The sequence below is a fragment of the Gymnogyps californianus genome, chromosome 23 (genome assembly GCF_018139145.2).
Source record: "Gymnogyps californianus isolate 813 chromosome 23, ASM1813914v2, whole genome shotgun sequence".
NCBI classification, from domain to species: domain Eukaryota; kingdom Metazoa; phylum Chordata; class Aves; order Accipitriformes; family Cathartidae; genus Gymnogyps; species Gymnogyps californianus.
This window is the reverse complement of record NC_059493.1, coordinates 4235063-4252159: the sequence shown is the minus strand read 5'-3', so window position 1 is coordinate 4252159 and position 17097 is coordinate 4235063. Positions and strand designations below refer to the sequence as shown.

The following is a 17097-nucleotide window of genomic DNA, read 5'->3' as shown; positions in this document are numbered from 1 at the left end:
GTTCCATGGCAAGGAGTATTTCTAAAGATGAATTTAACGGTAGGCTACCACTGATGACTGATGTGAAGGACATGTGAACTGGAAAGACATTTTTGTTTTTAAGGGTGTGTGGCCCCATGCAGAATCCAGAGACTTCAATTCGCTACTTACCGGACTGTTTAAAGAGATCACTCTCGACTATCTTGGTCATGCAGTTTAGCTTCTGTCGAACTAACTGGTTGTCAGGAATACTTTGGATAAACTTGCTGAAGAGGACACTAGTGTGCAAACCACAAAGTAAGCAGATGGTCAGCATTTTCACCCAATGTGATTCCATCCTACACTTGCACTGTCCTGCACCTGGGCAAGTCAAGCAGTTTTGTCACTGTGTGGACACGCTACCTGCAAGCGGTCTCCAGGCAAATTACTATGGAGCCCTAACTTATTTTCAAGAAACTTAGCACAGGACTTTTATTAAAACTCAACAGTATTCAGGAACTGCAGGCTTAAACCTCTTAAAATGAAGCTTGCATCCCAAGCCACACTAGATGTATCACAAAAGCTTATAAATAGGCAATACTATCTGCCCTCCAGAGCCAGCATAAGATAACCATACTTACTTTCATACAAAATGAAAGCAGAATTTTGCAAAGCTTCAAGCAGACCACTGCTGAAACTTGAAACACTGCTACATATAACGGCAAGAGCATATCCTTCCAGATGCCCCTTTCATCAAGAGTGATGACTCATTTCAATCTGAGATTCCATTAAATTAAATTCCATGTACATTTGCTGTCTGTCTACTGTTTTTGAGCAAATTACTTGTGTCAGAACAAGGAAGCATGGTTGGGAGGTTCTGGGCAAAGCTATGAACACCAAAGAACAGAAATCCACGGAGTGTTGTGAATTTCCTGAATGAATACAACTTTTGTTTTCCTGACCAAGGCTATGCCTTTGCCACATATTTCAGTTTACCTCAGAAGCAATCATTAAGAATTGGTGGAAACTTGCACAACATTTCAACACATCACTCCCCAGTCCTCAAATTTTTGTTTTCAGTAAAATCTCAAAGTGCCTAAGAAAGAGCAGTTGAGACGCACAGATTCCTTTGAACTAAACTGACTTCCTTTAAAGACCTGCAAGTGCTTCCTCAAATTCATGCACAGTATGTGCATCATCATGTCATCATCAGAGTGGCTGTTTTTAGGAAAGTTTCCAAAATTCTTCCCAATAGACGAGCTGGGTTTAGAGGACAAACAAACTTAATAGGGTTACCTGAGCTCAACAGGGTCAAATACTAGTTTGACATCATTTATGATGCTTGGCAAATACTTTAAAGCTGCACCCTGCAAGAAAAAAAACAAGGACATGAAACACACAGAAACTGAGTTAGACTAGCTAGTTCATTCTAAAGGGGAGTAAAGTCTTAACAACAATGCCCATAGCTCACATGGCAAATCTAGTTTTTGTCAAGAGCAAATGTGGACACTTGTAGAGAACTGGCTTAAGATCAAATTTATGCATCCAAAGAGCCTCCAGCAACCACACATCTGCAGTGCAGAGTGGAAAAGGCGAAGGAGGAAGGATTCATAGCCAAGTTCTTTAGTTTTTGCAAACATCCTGCAGTTCCAGGGATTAAGCTCCTTACAGCCTGCCATGAAAAGCACTAGTCAGTTAAATTGACTCAGTGTTCTGCATACTTTAGCGTGTCCACATACCCAGTAAGAAGTCAACATACCCAGTGAGAAGTCACTTAGGAAGCAGTATGGCTTTCATAAATGTAGCATCCAGACAACTAGGTGCAACAGCAACTAAAGGTCTCTCTGTGATGCTCTATGGCTGCTGCCAGCAGGTACTCTGACTGCATGAGAATCAAAGTTGGGCTCTAAATCACCCAAGTGCTAATTAAAAGTTTAGAATCAATCTTTCCTTCAAATACAGAAAAGCATGTTGGCTAGAAGAACTGAAATAAAGCAAACAACCTAAAGGCCTCATTGCCTTTAGCAATTTAGCAGCCTCACTGCATGGCTGCTCTGCTTCTCCTCACAGCATAAACAGAAGGTTCACAATCCAGTTGACAGCAGAAAAACAAGCAAGTATAAAATCTAAGATACATTTAGAAACCGTTTGTTTTTTCACTACTTTCATTCCCAGCATTACATTGATTTTTGCAGTAGTTTAACCTTTCTATCTCCATCACCCTCAAGCCTGGTGTTACTGGTTGAAATGTCTTCCACACTGCAGTAGACTACATCTTCATTGGTTGTTAGCTTTCATCCTAGCAGGTGCTGAAGGGTTTTCAGCAAAGCCAGAGCTCTCATCTTTATTTGGTAAGCTTTGGGGTTTAAATATTCCTTTCCTGTCACACACAGTTCTTTAAAACAGACATTCAGAGATGGTGTGAGTCATCTGAATGGGCTTTACGTGCCTCAAAGCTTGTCCCTCTTTCTGTGCACCCCCCCCAACTGTATTAATTGATGTAATAAAAGACATTACCTCTCCCTGCAAATTATGCATACCTTAATCTTGACAGCCTCCTCTAAAGGCCGGTCCATGAGGACATTGAAGGAGAGGAACAGCTTGCGTATTGCATCATTAAATTCATCCCCATCTTCACTTTTCCCATAAAACCTACAAAGAACAGAAAGAGCTAGTTATACACATAAATCTAGTCTAACAGTGTCGTAGCTGAAATATGATTTTATCCTGTGGAACAACATCTTAATGCAATCTCCTTCTACAAAGACATGAGTGTAAAAATGGCATCGGGGATTCTGCAGTAATTTCCTGCTGAAATCTGTTATAAGTGAAAAGCTGCACTTTTTAAACTGCCATTGCATCAAATTCTGCTTGGGTTCCAAGAATCGAGTAGCTCATTCTGTATTAAACAAAAAAGCCAGAATGAACATGAGGAAAGGATTCCAAACAGTCACTGCAAATCTTTGAAAACATGTTTTGAGGCTACGGTAAAACCACTGTCATTGACCATACCCTAACTGGACAACGTGTCATCCTCACCTTACCTAGCAAGTAACCATGTGTGCATTTGTTTCTTAAAGTTTCTTAAAATGAGGAAATCATTCCATGTTTTAATTTTTTTCATAAATAACGGGTTCCTTTTCAGCACTACCATATGCTGCTTATAGCATGCTACAGGTGACTAAAAGGATTCTCCCTTCAAATTAGGTATTTCAATTTTTACTCGACTTGTTTGCTCCAGCTGCAGACAAAGGGCAGAAAGATACTCTTCTTATTAATTCAAGGATAGAGGATATGCTGAAGAATATCCCCTCCAGTGGGGTTGACTGGAAGTAACTCCACTGACTTCCAAAAGGAGACATAAGGATGGCAATGACCTTGGTCTCACCTCAGGTACAATATTCGTGACTGAACAATGAATCGGAATAGGTACTTCAAGGCTTTCAGAGCAGCAAATAGCAATTCTGTCTTGCTGGAGTCATCAGCATTTCCCACATAACAGTTCAGTACTTTGGTGAGTTTCCTTTCAAAATAAAACAAAAAGGAGAATAAATATAGACACAGTTAAGTTTCTGTGTAAGTCCAGCTTCCTTATTCCAGAGAGGAACTACAGTCTAATAAATAGATAACAGACAGGGGTTCCTCTTCACAGCCTATTTCCTTCTTAAATCTTTGGCTTCATGGGATGCCAGATTTTCATAACTAGTTCACAAATTCGCAGAAAAGTCTACAAAATTTGTCTACAAATTCCAGCTTCTTGATCTGCTTTTCTTTTTCCCTAAAATGAAGTGTTCAGGAAGCTGAAAGACCCATTACTACTGAAAGTGGACTGACACCTTCTCCACGTGTTAGCATTCTCATGTGTAGAGCACAAAGTTCTTCTGAAGCAATACTTACTGAGTCCTTTGAGAACTGTGCACAGAAGTTGCATAAACACTTTGAGTATTTGCTATCTAGCCTCTGCCGAACCAGATCAGGATCTTCTGTGAGTGCTATGGCAGCTAATATTCAGGCAAAATCCTCTTCCCTTCATTAAACAACTCACAGCACCCAAAGTGGTGTGTGAGTGATAGCCAAGTATACAACAGCTTTTGCACTTGCTTGCTCTATTTGCCACACTGCCAGCATCCAATTCCCTGCTTTGTCAAATTCTGGCGTGCAGAGCACTTGTCATTATAGTCCACTTGGCATTATGCAGATATCACATTGTCAAGCTAAGCTGGAAAGAAAGGCAAGGGAACAACAAAGCTAAGATACAGTGTGGTCATTAATCAGACGAAGAAGTTTATTTATAGTTAAGAGAAATAAGAATGATGATTCTTCCATAGGTTACAGGGAAGAAGGAAAGGAAATCATATGCAAGCAGTGATTGTGTGGCCAGGGCAGGGAAGAAGAAAGCAATCCAGGAGATAGGGACTTCAGAGCTTTGTGGAATCGTGTTTCCTCACAGAATTATCTTTAGGTTGACAGCCATCAAAAGAGGCGGAACACTCAGGACTAGGAATTCATGCGTATCAGTAAAAATAAGAAGAGATTTTTAGAGGGGAAAAGGAGTTTGGTTTCTGGTTTTGCCCTCCCTACTGGCCTCAGTTTCAACTTTTTAGTTGCCCATTACCATGAGGGTAATGATCTTTGGGCTGAGAGGCACTAGATCATCTTTAAGCACATGAGGTCAACAGGTTGACTGAAAGGACTAAATTTTCACATGTACCTAAATAAATTCCAGGCATCAGCTTTTCCTTCCCTGATAAAACAGGACTAACAATTATGAGTTGAATTTTTTAAACTGCTTTGAGTTCCACAGATAAAAATGCTACAGGGAAACAGAATTACCCCTGCTGTCCATACCCACACATCCAAATGTGAAGAATTGCAAGTTTCTTCTAAACAAATGACAGACATATTGAAACTCTGTCACATAGAAAGTGTGATCTCATGTAATCTGCATGTTTAAACCCCACCATGACATTTAGCCCTTTTCTGAAGTCTGTGGCCTCCTCAACCTGCCTGGTTGTAGGCAGACAGTGGAGGTGAACACCATTCTTATCTCTGCTACCATCAACCACAATGTCGCTCGTATTATTTCAGCCACGCATGGTTCTGCTTCTGCTCCCCGTGACCCCATTCAAACATACTCCTAAAACTGTAGCACAGAGTACAAAGTATACAGACTATTTCAAACTTTATTCTGCTCAAAGTACTTTTGTGGTGGGGTGGATTGAAAAGGTTGAGGCAGGTACTGGCAAGACAAAACAGTTTCCCGAGCAGCAATACCTATCAGACCAGATTTCTTACAAATTCGTGTTCCTTCATCAATTTCCATCCCCCACCCCACCACATACCGACTTACGATATTTTCCGCTGCCTTCTGCATATACCCATAACCGCCACCCCTACACACCAATCTTTTAGCAGCAATACTAGACCAAAGGACTCAAAAGTTTTAAGGGAGAGATGTATACAGACTGACTGCATTAAACCTGTCTTCAATAGGAGATCAGGATGAAAAACATGAAGATGCTTTCACAACACAAACACACACACTGAGGATTAAAGGTCAAAAGAAAGTCTGAATCACAGGGCCTGATACAGGATCTTCCATGACAGCAGTGTCTTTTCCTTACAGAAAAAAATTCTTAAAACAGAAACTTTTTACAAGGTAAAAAGAGTAATTACAGGGTTTCTTTCTCTCCTGAAAGCAGAGAAGAATAGGGCAGAACGCTCTTGTCTGGTCTCTGCTGCCATTATCACATTAGCATAGTTTACTGGAACTATCAGTGAGACACTGTCTGAATGACAGCCTGTGTGTTTGTAGTTACCAATACTTACACATATGCCAGGGTTGCGCTGAAGTGCTTGTAAATGTAAGTTTCAAGTACAGGGTTGAAATGCTGGAACTTGATGTCTCCGATCAAAGAAATAATAAATACCTGCCAAAAATTCAAAAGGAAACAGATGTACAGAGCCGCACAACCTTAACTCGGACATAACTCAGTCTCTAATTGCATGTCATTTATTTTGCTGAGTCATAGTTTTTGTTTGTTTTTCTAATAGCATTAACGCTACAGATAGTGTTATTCATATTCTAATAGTGACTAAATACTGTGGTGTGTGTGACTACATCATTGCTCAGAGGGAAGGTAGGTCATAGCAGCATTTGGATAGAAAAATCTTAGAGATAAAGGGAGCTACCTCTCAAAGCAACAACGGTGATACAGGAAGCAGCACTACTCACAGTCTTTACATGACACTGTCATAGCACAGGCTAAATAGGCACCGAGCTGCTGAAGGCCTTTTTTCAAAGCTAAGTTCTAGCTTGAAAAGCATCATTCCTTGAGATTCTAATGATTTATATGCATAGCAAACACTCAGTCCTGTTACTACAATGACATGTATTAGAGCCAGGACATTCTGTCCCCCTACATTCACTCCTCCAACCAATGTCAGCTGGATATATCTGACTTCATATTTCTTTCTGAACTGTCAAGTACATATTTGTTGATCAGCATGAAGCACACAGCATGCAGTTGTGCACTGCACACCAAAGCCAGTGCCTTTCACACACATACTAAGCCGCCTCTCCAAAGATGCGGAAAACTCCTTGTGAAGTCTTTTACTCAGTCATTACAATCCTTCTTAAAAGGTTCAGAGAAGCACCCATCCCTACTGCCTAAGTACTGGGCTAGGATTTAGGGAGCATAGGTTCTATTCCCACCACAGCCACATATCCTCCACCATCATGACCCTGAACAAATCATTTCGCTTTGTGCTTCATAATACGGCTTCTCTCTTCTGTAAATTGCCTTAATGCAAGAAATTATGTGAAGAAATTACTATAAATTATGTAAAAGTTTATTGCTGTTTTCACTGCGGTTACTAAAAAGCTCAATACATATCTAAGTCCTAGCTCCTGAAAACACCTTAAGAAGTGTTTAAATATAATTTATTTCTCAGAGCAAAATACCAATCACTTATCTGTAGGAAGCACCAGGAACAGACTGAAAATGCGGCTGAAAAACAAATACCCTAAATCCACAAAAGAAGACTCACTCACCAGTGCATCAAACACAAGGAAGTCATAGGTTTCATTTTCTGACATTTCCATCATTATGTTGAAAAGTGCATCAAGGGTGTCCTGCAAAAACTAGAGGAAAAAAAACAATAGTAAAAGGGTAGGAAAAGACGACTACTTCTGGAATCCTGCACAAGAGCCTACTCTTTTGGACCACTTTTCCCCTTCCAGCCTAGCCCAGCTGAACTGTAAAAGTTGTCTATGAAAGAACATTTAAAAAGGGATCTTAGTCCTGTATTCATTCACATGTTGTCATGACCATCACGCTATTCTCCCTCACTATAGCAAGGAGGATCTTTTCTTATCAGCTCCGAATGGCCCCACTTTTCTGTTCTACTGCCTTTTTATCGAGCAAGAGTATACACTACCAAATATACTTAATTCTGTCCATATAGTTTAAGCTTGCACTGGGCCAAATCAACCACACACACTGTACTAAGGCACAACATTTACATAAAGACTGGTTTGCAAGGACACAGCATTTACTTTAGTTGTTCAGCAGTTAAGTAAAACCATGACCTTGCATAATCCCAAAAGATCCACACTTGGAACCACAGGAAGTCTTACCTCCTAAATCCTTCAGCAGACTGTTTTCTCTGGCCCTTCCCCACATTTCAGGTCTCCTCCCCACGGTACTCTGACTATAAGCTCTTTGGGCCTTCTCTGCACTCTGTTCCTAGATCCACAGCAAGTCCCTACTCACAAAGGAGGCCCAGAGCCACTACTGAAAATTAAAAGTTAGGCTTTGAACGTATCTTCTATTTCGTAAGGATACAGGGAAAAATAAAGTCACCACTGTCTCCCTGATCCTGGTAACATTTAACTCCTGTAATTCTGGTGAATTCCACTAATGAGAGCTCTTGGGGCAAAGTATAACTTTTGTTCTCCTGTTGCTCAGCACCTAGAACGGCTCTCCGAGCCTACATAGAGAGCTTTTGGGTACAACACAATTACAACCCCTCAAGGTCAACATCAAGCACATACATAAGTGTTTGCTTAACAAGGAGACTCAAATCTCTATGCATACCTTTACAATTTCTCCCCCTTCCACCTCCATTAGCTTCCTTAGGTTGTGAGCTATGTTCTGAGAGTTAGAACGCCAGTTCAACAAACCCAGCAGGTCAACTAGCAAGGACAGAACATCAGCAATTAGAAACAGATTACAACAACACAGCTGACTTAATGGCTGCAGAACAATAGAGAACAAGTACTAGAGGTTATTTTTAGAATCGGCTTACAAGGAAAAGTCACACTGATGTATAGAATTTTACCTTGAGATGGTTCTTTTGTCTTGGCAAGAAAGTTAAGTTTTGCTATGAATGGAAACCTTGGTGTAATTTGATAACGCAAGGCACTTGGTAGACAATTTTGCAGGCTTCTCATTCACTCAAGAGAAGGTATCTCAAGCTAGGAATTTTATTACAGTGCATGACTTTTCTTACTAATGCTTGTGTTTACTTTAGAGCAGCTTCTTGGAGATGGTTCTTAAAGATAAAATTGAAAGCTCTTGTATAAATGACATTAAGCTGCAAAGCTGTTTATCACACTTCTGGGACATCCCAGGACCTCGAGTTTAGTTAAACTACAGTTGAGGCTTTCAAAGGAGTCTGGCAGGTTTCACACACATCTTCCATGTTAATGAAATATGTACATATCTCTGTTCTGAAACTAAATTCATATACTACCTTCAGATGTGAGAATACATGCGAAACTTAACAGCCTTGACAAAGAATGCCACATTCAGAAACAGAGGCTACATGCAGGAGGGCAGAAAGATGCAAATGTGCTTGGCCTGCACATCAGACGGGATAATGAAAGCCAGATTCAGTCCTCATGCACATGGATGTATCAGTACGGCATTTAACTTAAGCTAACTGGCCAAGCTCAAACTGTGAACAGAACAGCTCATGCCCATCTCCCAGCAGCTACACAGGTACACCTTGATGGAGCCACAGCCAGTGTCATTTTTACATGCTTCCTTCCCAAAGTCAGAGAGTATGTTATACCAAAAGCCTTCCAGAGCTACTGGAAATCTCACATCATTTACTAGCATGTACTGTATTCATTCACATACATACATCATTCTTCATTTTGACCACTTTGGCAGCATGCAAAGCAGAGTTAATGCATAACAGCACCCTGAAGAGTTCGGTTCTCATTGCTACATTCTTAACAAGCAGAGGAAAGAGGAGAATTAACCTTAAACATTTACGATTCTGAAAACACATATACACTGTCACTGATGGGTGCCATTTCTATACATGCCGACAAACCTGTTCGATTTAACATTGGCAGTTTGGATAAAATATTCATGTGACATGGTCTCTAGTGGCTGCGTAAACATCTTTGTAGCTTGTACTGGCAACATGATGCCAACAATGCTGGGACTGGGCTGCCATTGACACATGAAACAGCAAGATTAAAGCTAAAGCACTATGCTCATACATGGCAAAAAAACTTGCATAAAGAAAGTGCCCTCTTTACTTCAAATATACAGCATGATACTAGGCTGCTAATGCAAGACCTACCATTCTGGGTAAGTTTGGTGGAGCAGATCAAAGTGGCAATCTGGAAGCTGTCTTTTGTACTATCTTTAGTGGGTGTGAAGTTGGCTAGATGGTGCAGATTTTTCCCCGAGGGGGCCTCCTTCTCCTCGATCTCAGTTTTGGTACAAGGAAGAGTTAAATAGCATTTAGCATCTTCCATTTTCTTGTTATCACCCTGTGGGTTGAACGCAGCAAACACAAGGGTTATCTCAACACTGAGCATACCTCATCTGACCTCTTGCAGTTCTCATCTACAGACACACTTCAACATAGTGACAGCCAAAGAGGGCTTTAAACACCTTTTCATGTCTATAGTTGTTTACTCACATTGTCTGTTTGGGCCTCTAACTTTAGGGAACAGAAGGTGCCCATACTGCCAATGAACTAAGCTCTCTTCAGAGCAATTCAAGCCACAGAGTTTAGGAGGGTTTTCTTCCCCTCCCTCTCACTTCATAGCTTTCTACTGCAATGTATTAACTTTTTCCTCTTACTGTGATTAAAGGCACCGGGTCTCTCTTCCCAGCACACATTGATCCTCCAAAGCAGGTGTTCACCGGCTCTGTTTGCTGCACGCTGTCTAGGTGAATGATGTTACAGGAAAAATGCTCTATACAGATACATACAAGGATGTACCAGATTTGTGTACTTGCAGTCAGAAAACCCATCAGTGAAAGCAGAGCTGAGGGTGACTTATCAAAAAAAAAAAAAAAAATTACTGTCCTATTATCCTAGAAAAATTATTAAAAATCTCTGCAATGCTAGGAAAAAAGTCAGCCAAGAGAGTCGTTTTGATTAGTTAAACAAAAGTGAAGACTGCAAATGCCCAAGCTACCTTATAAACAATCAAACTGTGTTTGCCATCTTGCAGTGTTGTTCCATCTGCATTCATCAACTTCACAAAGCCCATGCCAAAAGCTCTCTCAGACTTATCCCTAGCTGCAAACAGAAAGAAAAAGCTTTATTAGGAATTGTCTTATTTATGCCCATACTATCCATAATGCAACTCTCTAACGACATGCAGCTTCTTCTTCATTTAATAGCAATGCGATGGATAATGCGATGGAGCTAGCAAACTTTGTGGTCCACAGTGGAAAGAGCTCTCCTCTTTCCCTCTCATCTCAAGGCACTTAGTAGGTATCTGCAACTACACAGAAAAACATCCTCTCTGAAGCATCTCTTGCCACACAATTTTAGTGGTTAATTGTGCTGCTAGATGGACATATCTAATTGTATAGACATTTTGGTTGGGATTTTGCACATCTGCTTGTGAGGTATGGATGTGGAAGTATGTCACTGCATCTCACAGATACCTTAAAAGAATTCTCTTGAGAGCCTTTCAAGGGCTTAGTCTCATATTATTGATCTTGTTTCAAGGGCTCTGAAGTTGTTCGATGAAACTTCTGGCTCTAACTTTCTCATTAGCCTTTCATTAATCTAATTAGAAATCCTCCTATAGGAAGGCCATTAGAAGCCCACCAGGTCTTGCACTGAGTTTTGTGAAGGCCTTGAAAAAAAATTAAAACCACCACCATACGTTGAGAAGCCAAAGCAACAATAAGCACTGACAATTGTCTTTCAAGGGGGCTAACACGTTGCTCCCTATCTAATTTCAGTTTTAGAACAAAATCAGCACCAACCCTTTTTTAAAGCTGTAAAAAGTTTGAATTATTTTTCTTTGCTTGCAATAAAATCCACAACACTGGAAATAAGCAGAAATGCAAGTGCTACACCTTTTGGTGGATACTCAGAAAATCTCAATGAGAGCAGGAAGAGCACAGTACTCCTGCAGATCTTCTTTTCTGATACTTACATTCCTGTGATGACCGATGACGGAAAGTGAATCTTAAATGGCAACGACTGACTTCTTCTATTGCAATGGACACCTGCACATGATAATACAACGAAAAATGCAGCACCAGCATTCTCTATCTCCGGTCAATTTACAGGACATTCTGTTACCGATGCACCTACTGATTTTAAATTAGTTCCATTTTATAGACAAAGGAAGCAAGACCGTAAATTACACACTCCTACCTTTACAGTTTCATACCAGCAAGGTTGCTTGACTTGATAATAAACAACAGACTTATATTCGGAGACACCTTCATAACCGGCACCAGGATGGATAGCTTTCTTTGGACAAAAAGACAAGGGGGGGGGGGGTGGGAAGAAAAGGTAAGGTCTAGAATGAAAGCAAGAAGTATCTTGGGTCAGAAATTTTCAGAGCATACAACTGTCAGAGTTACTCAAAGTCTATGCTTCACAGTCACGGGAACTCAATGCACGTCAGCTCTTTGAAAGTTTTACAGAATCTTTGAAGATTTGCTCACATCTCTTATTAATTTAAAAAAAAAATCAGTGAGTATTCAAATTTGGTCACTGAGATCACCTATAATATCTCTTGTTCGTTATCACACAGTTCTTGCATACAGTTGATAAGTAAGATCCTATGGACCGGAGCTATCATCTAGCAAACACAGCAGCCTTGTGACCTCCTGCACAAGCCACCGTACCTCTTGCAGATTTCCATCTTCATCGTGTACAGACATGGTGACTTCTACATTCTTGGGAGTCTTCTTCTTCCCTTTGTCAAACTCCCCTTGTATCAGGGTGACATAGATATCATTTCGAACATCACCTAAAATTCATAGTGCTTAATGAGTTGTTTTTCTCATACAGACTGTTTTACAGGTTAACATTTAACATCCTTGGGTACCACATTATCCTTATCTTCTTCTTAGCCTTTACTGATACCAGCTAACTAACGACACCAACGTCACACCATTTCATCTTCATCTCAAATTATACAAAATCTTTTAAAATGTACCATTCTCCTTTTTATAAACCTCTGTCGTAACATAACTTTTTTTTTTAATGTAATGAGCTCTATAGGGCTAAATCCACTTTGAATGGATTAAATAGAGCAGGGTGAAACATATCTGCAACAAAAATGTCTCTGACTAAACAGAAATTTTCTTCCAAAAAGTACACACACTATCATTTTTCAATATAAGAAAGGAAGCTTATGTTTTCACTTCTTTGACAAAAAATAAAAGATCAGCTGGAAATTTCAAGAAAAATGAAAACAAGTTTTCAGATAGCTTTAAAATAAATCTGTTCATAGCAGAAATTCTAGAATTTCAACTGGCTCTTTCAGTCCATGGAAGTGTAGAGGCATATGGGACCTACCAGGAAGGATTATCTCAGGGAATCCCATTTTGCGAGCCACAGCAGTTGATCTGTCTACAAGGTGGGAAAAATCCTTTTGAACCTGCGCTAGATCACCAGGAAGCAGTTTCAGGGAGACCCAAAGACCTAAGAAAAGACAAGTAACACTTGTTTACTGAAAAAAAGTACGAAAACATGAAATTGAAGCCTATGCTTAACAGAAAACTGTTTCTTCATGTGACCTCCATGCCTTAAATATCCCAAGCTGGTTCTCACTTGCCCAGTTCTCTATCTCCCTAATGCTGAATAAGACCTTACTGGGCAAGCAGATTGTCTGAAGAAAAACACAAGCTTTCTGAGGTGAAGCCACTAGTGTATTTGAGTAAAGGCCAGACACACAAGCAAGAGCAGAAGAATCCTGAATAATGCAGTTTAAACCCAAAGCCATTTAGAATATGCAATCAGCTGTGTTCACTTAAAAATATTTTATGTCCATATAAACAGTTTTATCTTAAAAATATTACATTACTAGCAAATAAATCATCAGCTAGAGAAGCTCTTTTCACGCAAGAACAGCTCCTGTTTTTGTCTTGTTTTTAGCTCCCAGTGTGCTGGGGTGACAACCATTACAAAGACCATACATTTGGCTCAGGAAAGGCAGCAAGCTCCAGTAAGCCTTGATCTCTGGACTTTCACAAGCCATTTATTTTCCTTTGTAAGCAAGGGGAACCCTTCCCCGCACCAGGTTTTTACATTAGCTTCTTGCCCGACTGATGTACCTTGCCCTTTATGATTCACTTCCTTTGCAGCGATGACTTTGTTGAAGACAGAAGTGAGGGGCTCATTTTCTCCAATCACATGGGAAGTTATCAGTGGGGACATGATTAGCTGTCGCTGTCTGATGTAGGTTTCCATGGCAATCCTGAGAAGAACAACAATAGAGACCGGGAAGCAGACAGACTAACATCAAACATGTGCTCTGCAAGAAGAGGGCTGGCCAACAGCTGACTGTTTTCCAAAGAAAAATATATATATTTTTTTAAAGGATTCCATGGGAATTTTTTTTTCTTCTTCACCTGCACAAACCCAATGGAAATACATTTAAACTCTCATACTAGGAAGTACATCACAGTGCTAGCTCAGGCTTAGGATAAGTAACACTGACCTAAAGACTCCATGACTACATTTGTATCATACTGAAACAGCAGCCTTCAGGACAACCATAAACATAGCCAGCTCTACTTTGTTCTTGTTTTCCATCCACAGACTATCTTGCAGACCTGTGAGAACAAGTCCAGCTAGGGGCAACCACGCAGGAACAGCTCAGCACATAGAGCCTTGCACTCCCATCAGAGGAGCTGAGCCCTGTCTTCAGGCGTGCCTCAGAGCTGTGCCTAAGAAACCATGTAGATTAACTAGTGGTAAGTTAACATAACTAACAACTGCTGTGAGATCACACAAGTGATGAACCTATCCCTAGTCACAAACACGTCTATTGAGCTTTGGATTTTGAACCCAACTTCACTCCTGTACCCACACCACCAATAATGAACCAAAGCATATACAAAACGATGTCTTCACAGGCTCCCCATCCTTGTAGGGGAGTCAAGATTTTGATCTAAACTCAGCCTCACTAGAACAGAAGAAAAATGGGGAAAAAAAGAAAAAAGAAAAGAAAAGATAGCAGACTAACATTATTCTGCAAAGGAAAAGACATCCCACTTAAAAACCCACACAATCTCCCCCGAAAATACCTTGTAATAACATATGGCTACACCAAATAGATTGCTATATTTAGGACTGTAATCACATGGCTGAGTCTACCCAAACAAAATTCATTTTAGTTACTGTAATGTGCAGAAAAAGTGAGCAATCAGAGAGCAGGCAGAACACATAAGTCTAACTAGCAATACAGAAATGCAAAACACACTGGGGCTTGAATTTCTTTCCCAGAAAGAGGGAGAAATCCCTTTCCTGTTGTCCTCTGACTCACCCTTACGAGGTAACCTGGAAAGCTGAGAGGCAGACAATACAGAGGGTACCGCACAATAGTGACAAGAAGGAGTTGTGTTCTCTATGCTCAGGTGTTTCTGAAAATCTTGCCTCTCACCCCCTAATAGTTTTGAAGGCCACATCCCCCAGACCCCACAACATTATTTTGCACTGTGCTCTTCTTTCTTACCTCAGATGAGATGGGTACCTAGCAATTTCAGCTGCATTGCCAAAACTCCCTAAGCAATTTAGCCTATCATACAGACATGTAAATCAAGGGGAACAAAGGCTTCAGAGGACTGACAAAAATCTTTTCCTTCAAAGAGCTGACTACTGCCATAAGCTAATCTATTTGTAGAGACCTTGGTACACTGCCAGGCTCCCATACAAATCTGTCCTTCTCTAAAGGACAACTGCTTTAAATAAGCCAGATATGTGATAAACTCTGAAGTCCAGTACTTACTGCTGAAATGGAATAAAATGTTGCTTTTCCTCATCGTCCACCTTTCCATGTATGATATCAGTTATGTCCATCACTGCAACAACACAAGTTCATCACATAGGTTTGCCAAGGTGCTAAAGAACATAGAGAGAGCTTTCCCCTATCACAATGAAAACAACAGTTGCTTATTTTGGGCCAATGCCACTCATGACAGCAATAGAGACCACCACTCTCAACTTTCTAAACAGCACCTTTTCATTGATGCGTAAGTCAGCCTATGACAGTGAATGTGAATACACTCTCTGATAAAAAGCAGGTGGGACTCAGGCATTTCAAGGCAAAGAAATCACACTTAGATTTCAAATGCTGATTATTTTGGAATTGTTTTCCACCACAAATTTCCAGCAAGTCTCTTCACAAGAGATCACAGGAATTGGACAGGAATTGGATGTCTCATTCACCGAGGCTCCAGCTTTATCCCATTAGTCATGAGGAGCAAATTCCTCTTTGATAAAGATCTGAAAAGTCTACTGCACTGATGGCAGTATGTTATCTTTTTAGGGGGTGACAAAACAAAAAGTGAACAGTAACAGTATTTCATCTTCATATACAACTTTCATTGAAAGGTCTCAAAGGGGTACCAAATGCAGCTCAGTATCAGCATCTCCATTTTGAAGCCAGAGATGCCGACACTAAGAGGTTAGCAGGCTTTGCTGACATAAGCATGTATTTCCCGATTCCTAGCCCACAGTCCCAGCCATACCTGCCACACCAAAGGGCCTCCGGAGTCCACAGGTATGTTTCTTCCCATCTTTCAGCTCCATATGCCCCACCCTCACAATCTGACACACCAAGCTGATTTTTGGTCTGATCAAGTCAGAACTGCTTAAATCCTAGAAGTTGTTTAAAACACAGTTATATCAATCCGCTTTATGAATGGAAAAGAAGAGGACAGAGAGAGTAAGACTTTTTTGTTAGATTGTACACATATATAAAAGGAAATAACTATTTTTTTAAAAAGTAAAACCAGTACCCTTTGAGCCCTAGGGGAAAAAAAAAAAAAAACCATACTACAAAAACACTAGCAATTTCCATACAGCAATTTCTAAACATCCCATTACTCTTTGATAACACATCCCAGCAACAGTACTGCAAGGAGAGTAAGTGATGTTAATTGCCAAAATACTAGATCCTGACGACAAGGCAGTTAGTTTGTGCCATCCTTGCTACTTGTGAGAAATTATTCCATTCATGTGCAATTCTTCCATTAATATCTTGTTGCAAAGCAGAAGAAGAGGATCAGCAAAGCAATGAAAAACAAACAACTATGATCCCAAGCCTAGATTTTTGGTACAGTTAGGCTCCAACAGAGAAGTGCCTAATAGGACTTTCAGAAATGCATGGGTAAGCAACACCCACTGACACTACTACTGCAAAATAATACACCTTTACCACTGCTTTAGATTGACATATAAAAAAATACTTTTCAGAAGCATTCCTCTGAGGCTGCCTATAAGATCTTAAGTGTCCATGAAAACACCCCAAAACACCATGTGACCCCCCTCTGCTGGGTGGGGGGAGGGGAGAGAACCCAAAACTTGGATGTTTGCAGTGTGGGGGAAGAATTTCCAGGATGTAAATACAATAACTTACAGTAAAGACCGCTTGAAGGTTATTTAGTTTCTCAATTTCTTTAGGCATTCCATTACTGCCCCAACGAACCAGGTAATTTTCGCTGCAAATAAAGGGGAAAAAAAAAAATTAAATAAATCAACACCTGACATTCCCATTACCTGGGTAAAAGCTCAAAAGTATTTTGATCTTTTAGGAATATTTGAAAAATTCTGCCAAAACCTTCTATCCCAAAGTGATTCTGAAGTGACTCATCTCAGTGAAGGCAGAAGGCAGGCACAATGTGA

At 40.3% G+C, this 17097-nt stretch overlaps 1 protein-coding gene across 1 annotated transcript in view; it reads right to left on the bottom strand.

Annotated features, from left to right (window-relative positions):
* The window catches only part of DOCK5 (dedicator of cytokinesis 5), a 62903-nt gene that overhangs the window by 31051 nt on the left and 14755 nt on the right, over window positions 1–17097 (bottom strand). Inside the window, exons 8-24 of the mRNA XM_050910080.1 lie at window positions 16832–16913; window positions 15942–16071; window positions 15200–15272; window positions 13524–13666; window positions 12766–12891; window positions 12090–12214; window positions 11611–11709; window positions 11387–11459; window positions 10409–10512; window positions 9559–9751; window positions 8058–8155; window positions 7013–7102; window positions 5788–5888; window positions 3347–3481; window positions 2499–2610; window positions 1255–1325; window positions 151–257 (exon numbers count right to left, since the gene is read on the bottom strand). Coding sequence (XP_050766037.1) covers window positions 151–257; window positions 1255–1325; window positions 2499–2610; window positions 3347–3481; window positions 5788–5888; window positions 7013–7102; window positions 8058–8155; window positions 9559–9751; window positions 10409–10512; window positions 11387–11459; window positions 11611–11709; window positions 12090–12214; window positions 12766–12891; window positions 13524–13666; window positions 15200–15272; window positions 15942–16071; window positions 16832–16913 — 1862 coding nt within the window. The remainder of the gene's footprint in view (window positions 1–150; window positions 258–1254; window positions 1326–2498; window positions 2611–3346; window positions 3482–5787; window positions 5889–7012; window positions 7103–8057; window positions 8156–9558; window positions 9752–10408; window positions 10513–11386; window positions 11460–11610; window positions 11710–12089; window positions 12215–12765; window positions 12892–13523; window positions 13667–15199; window positions 15273–15941; window positions 16072–16831; window positions 16914–17097) is intronic.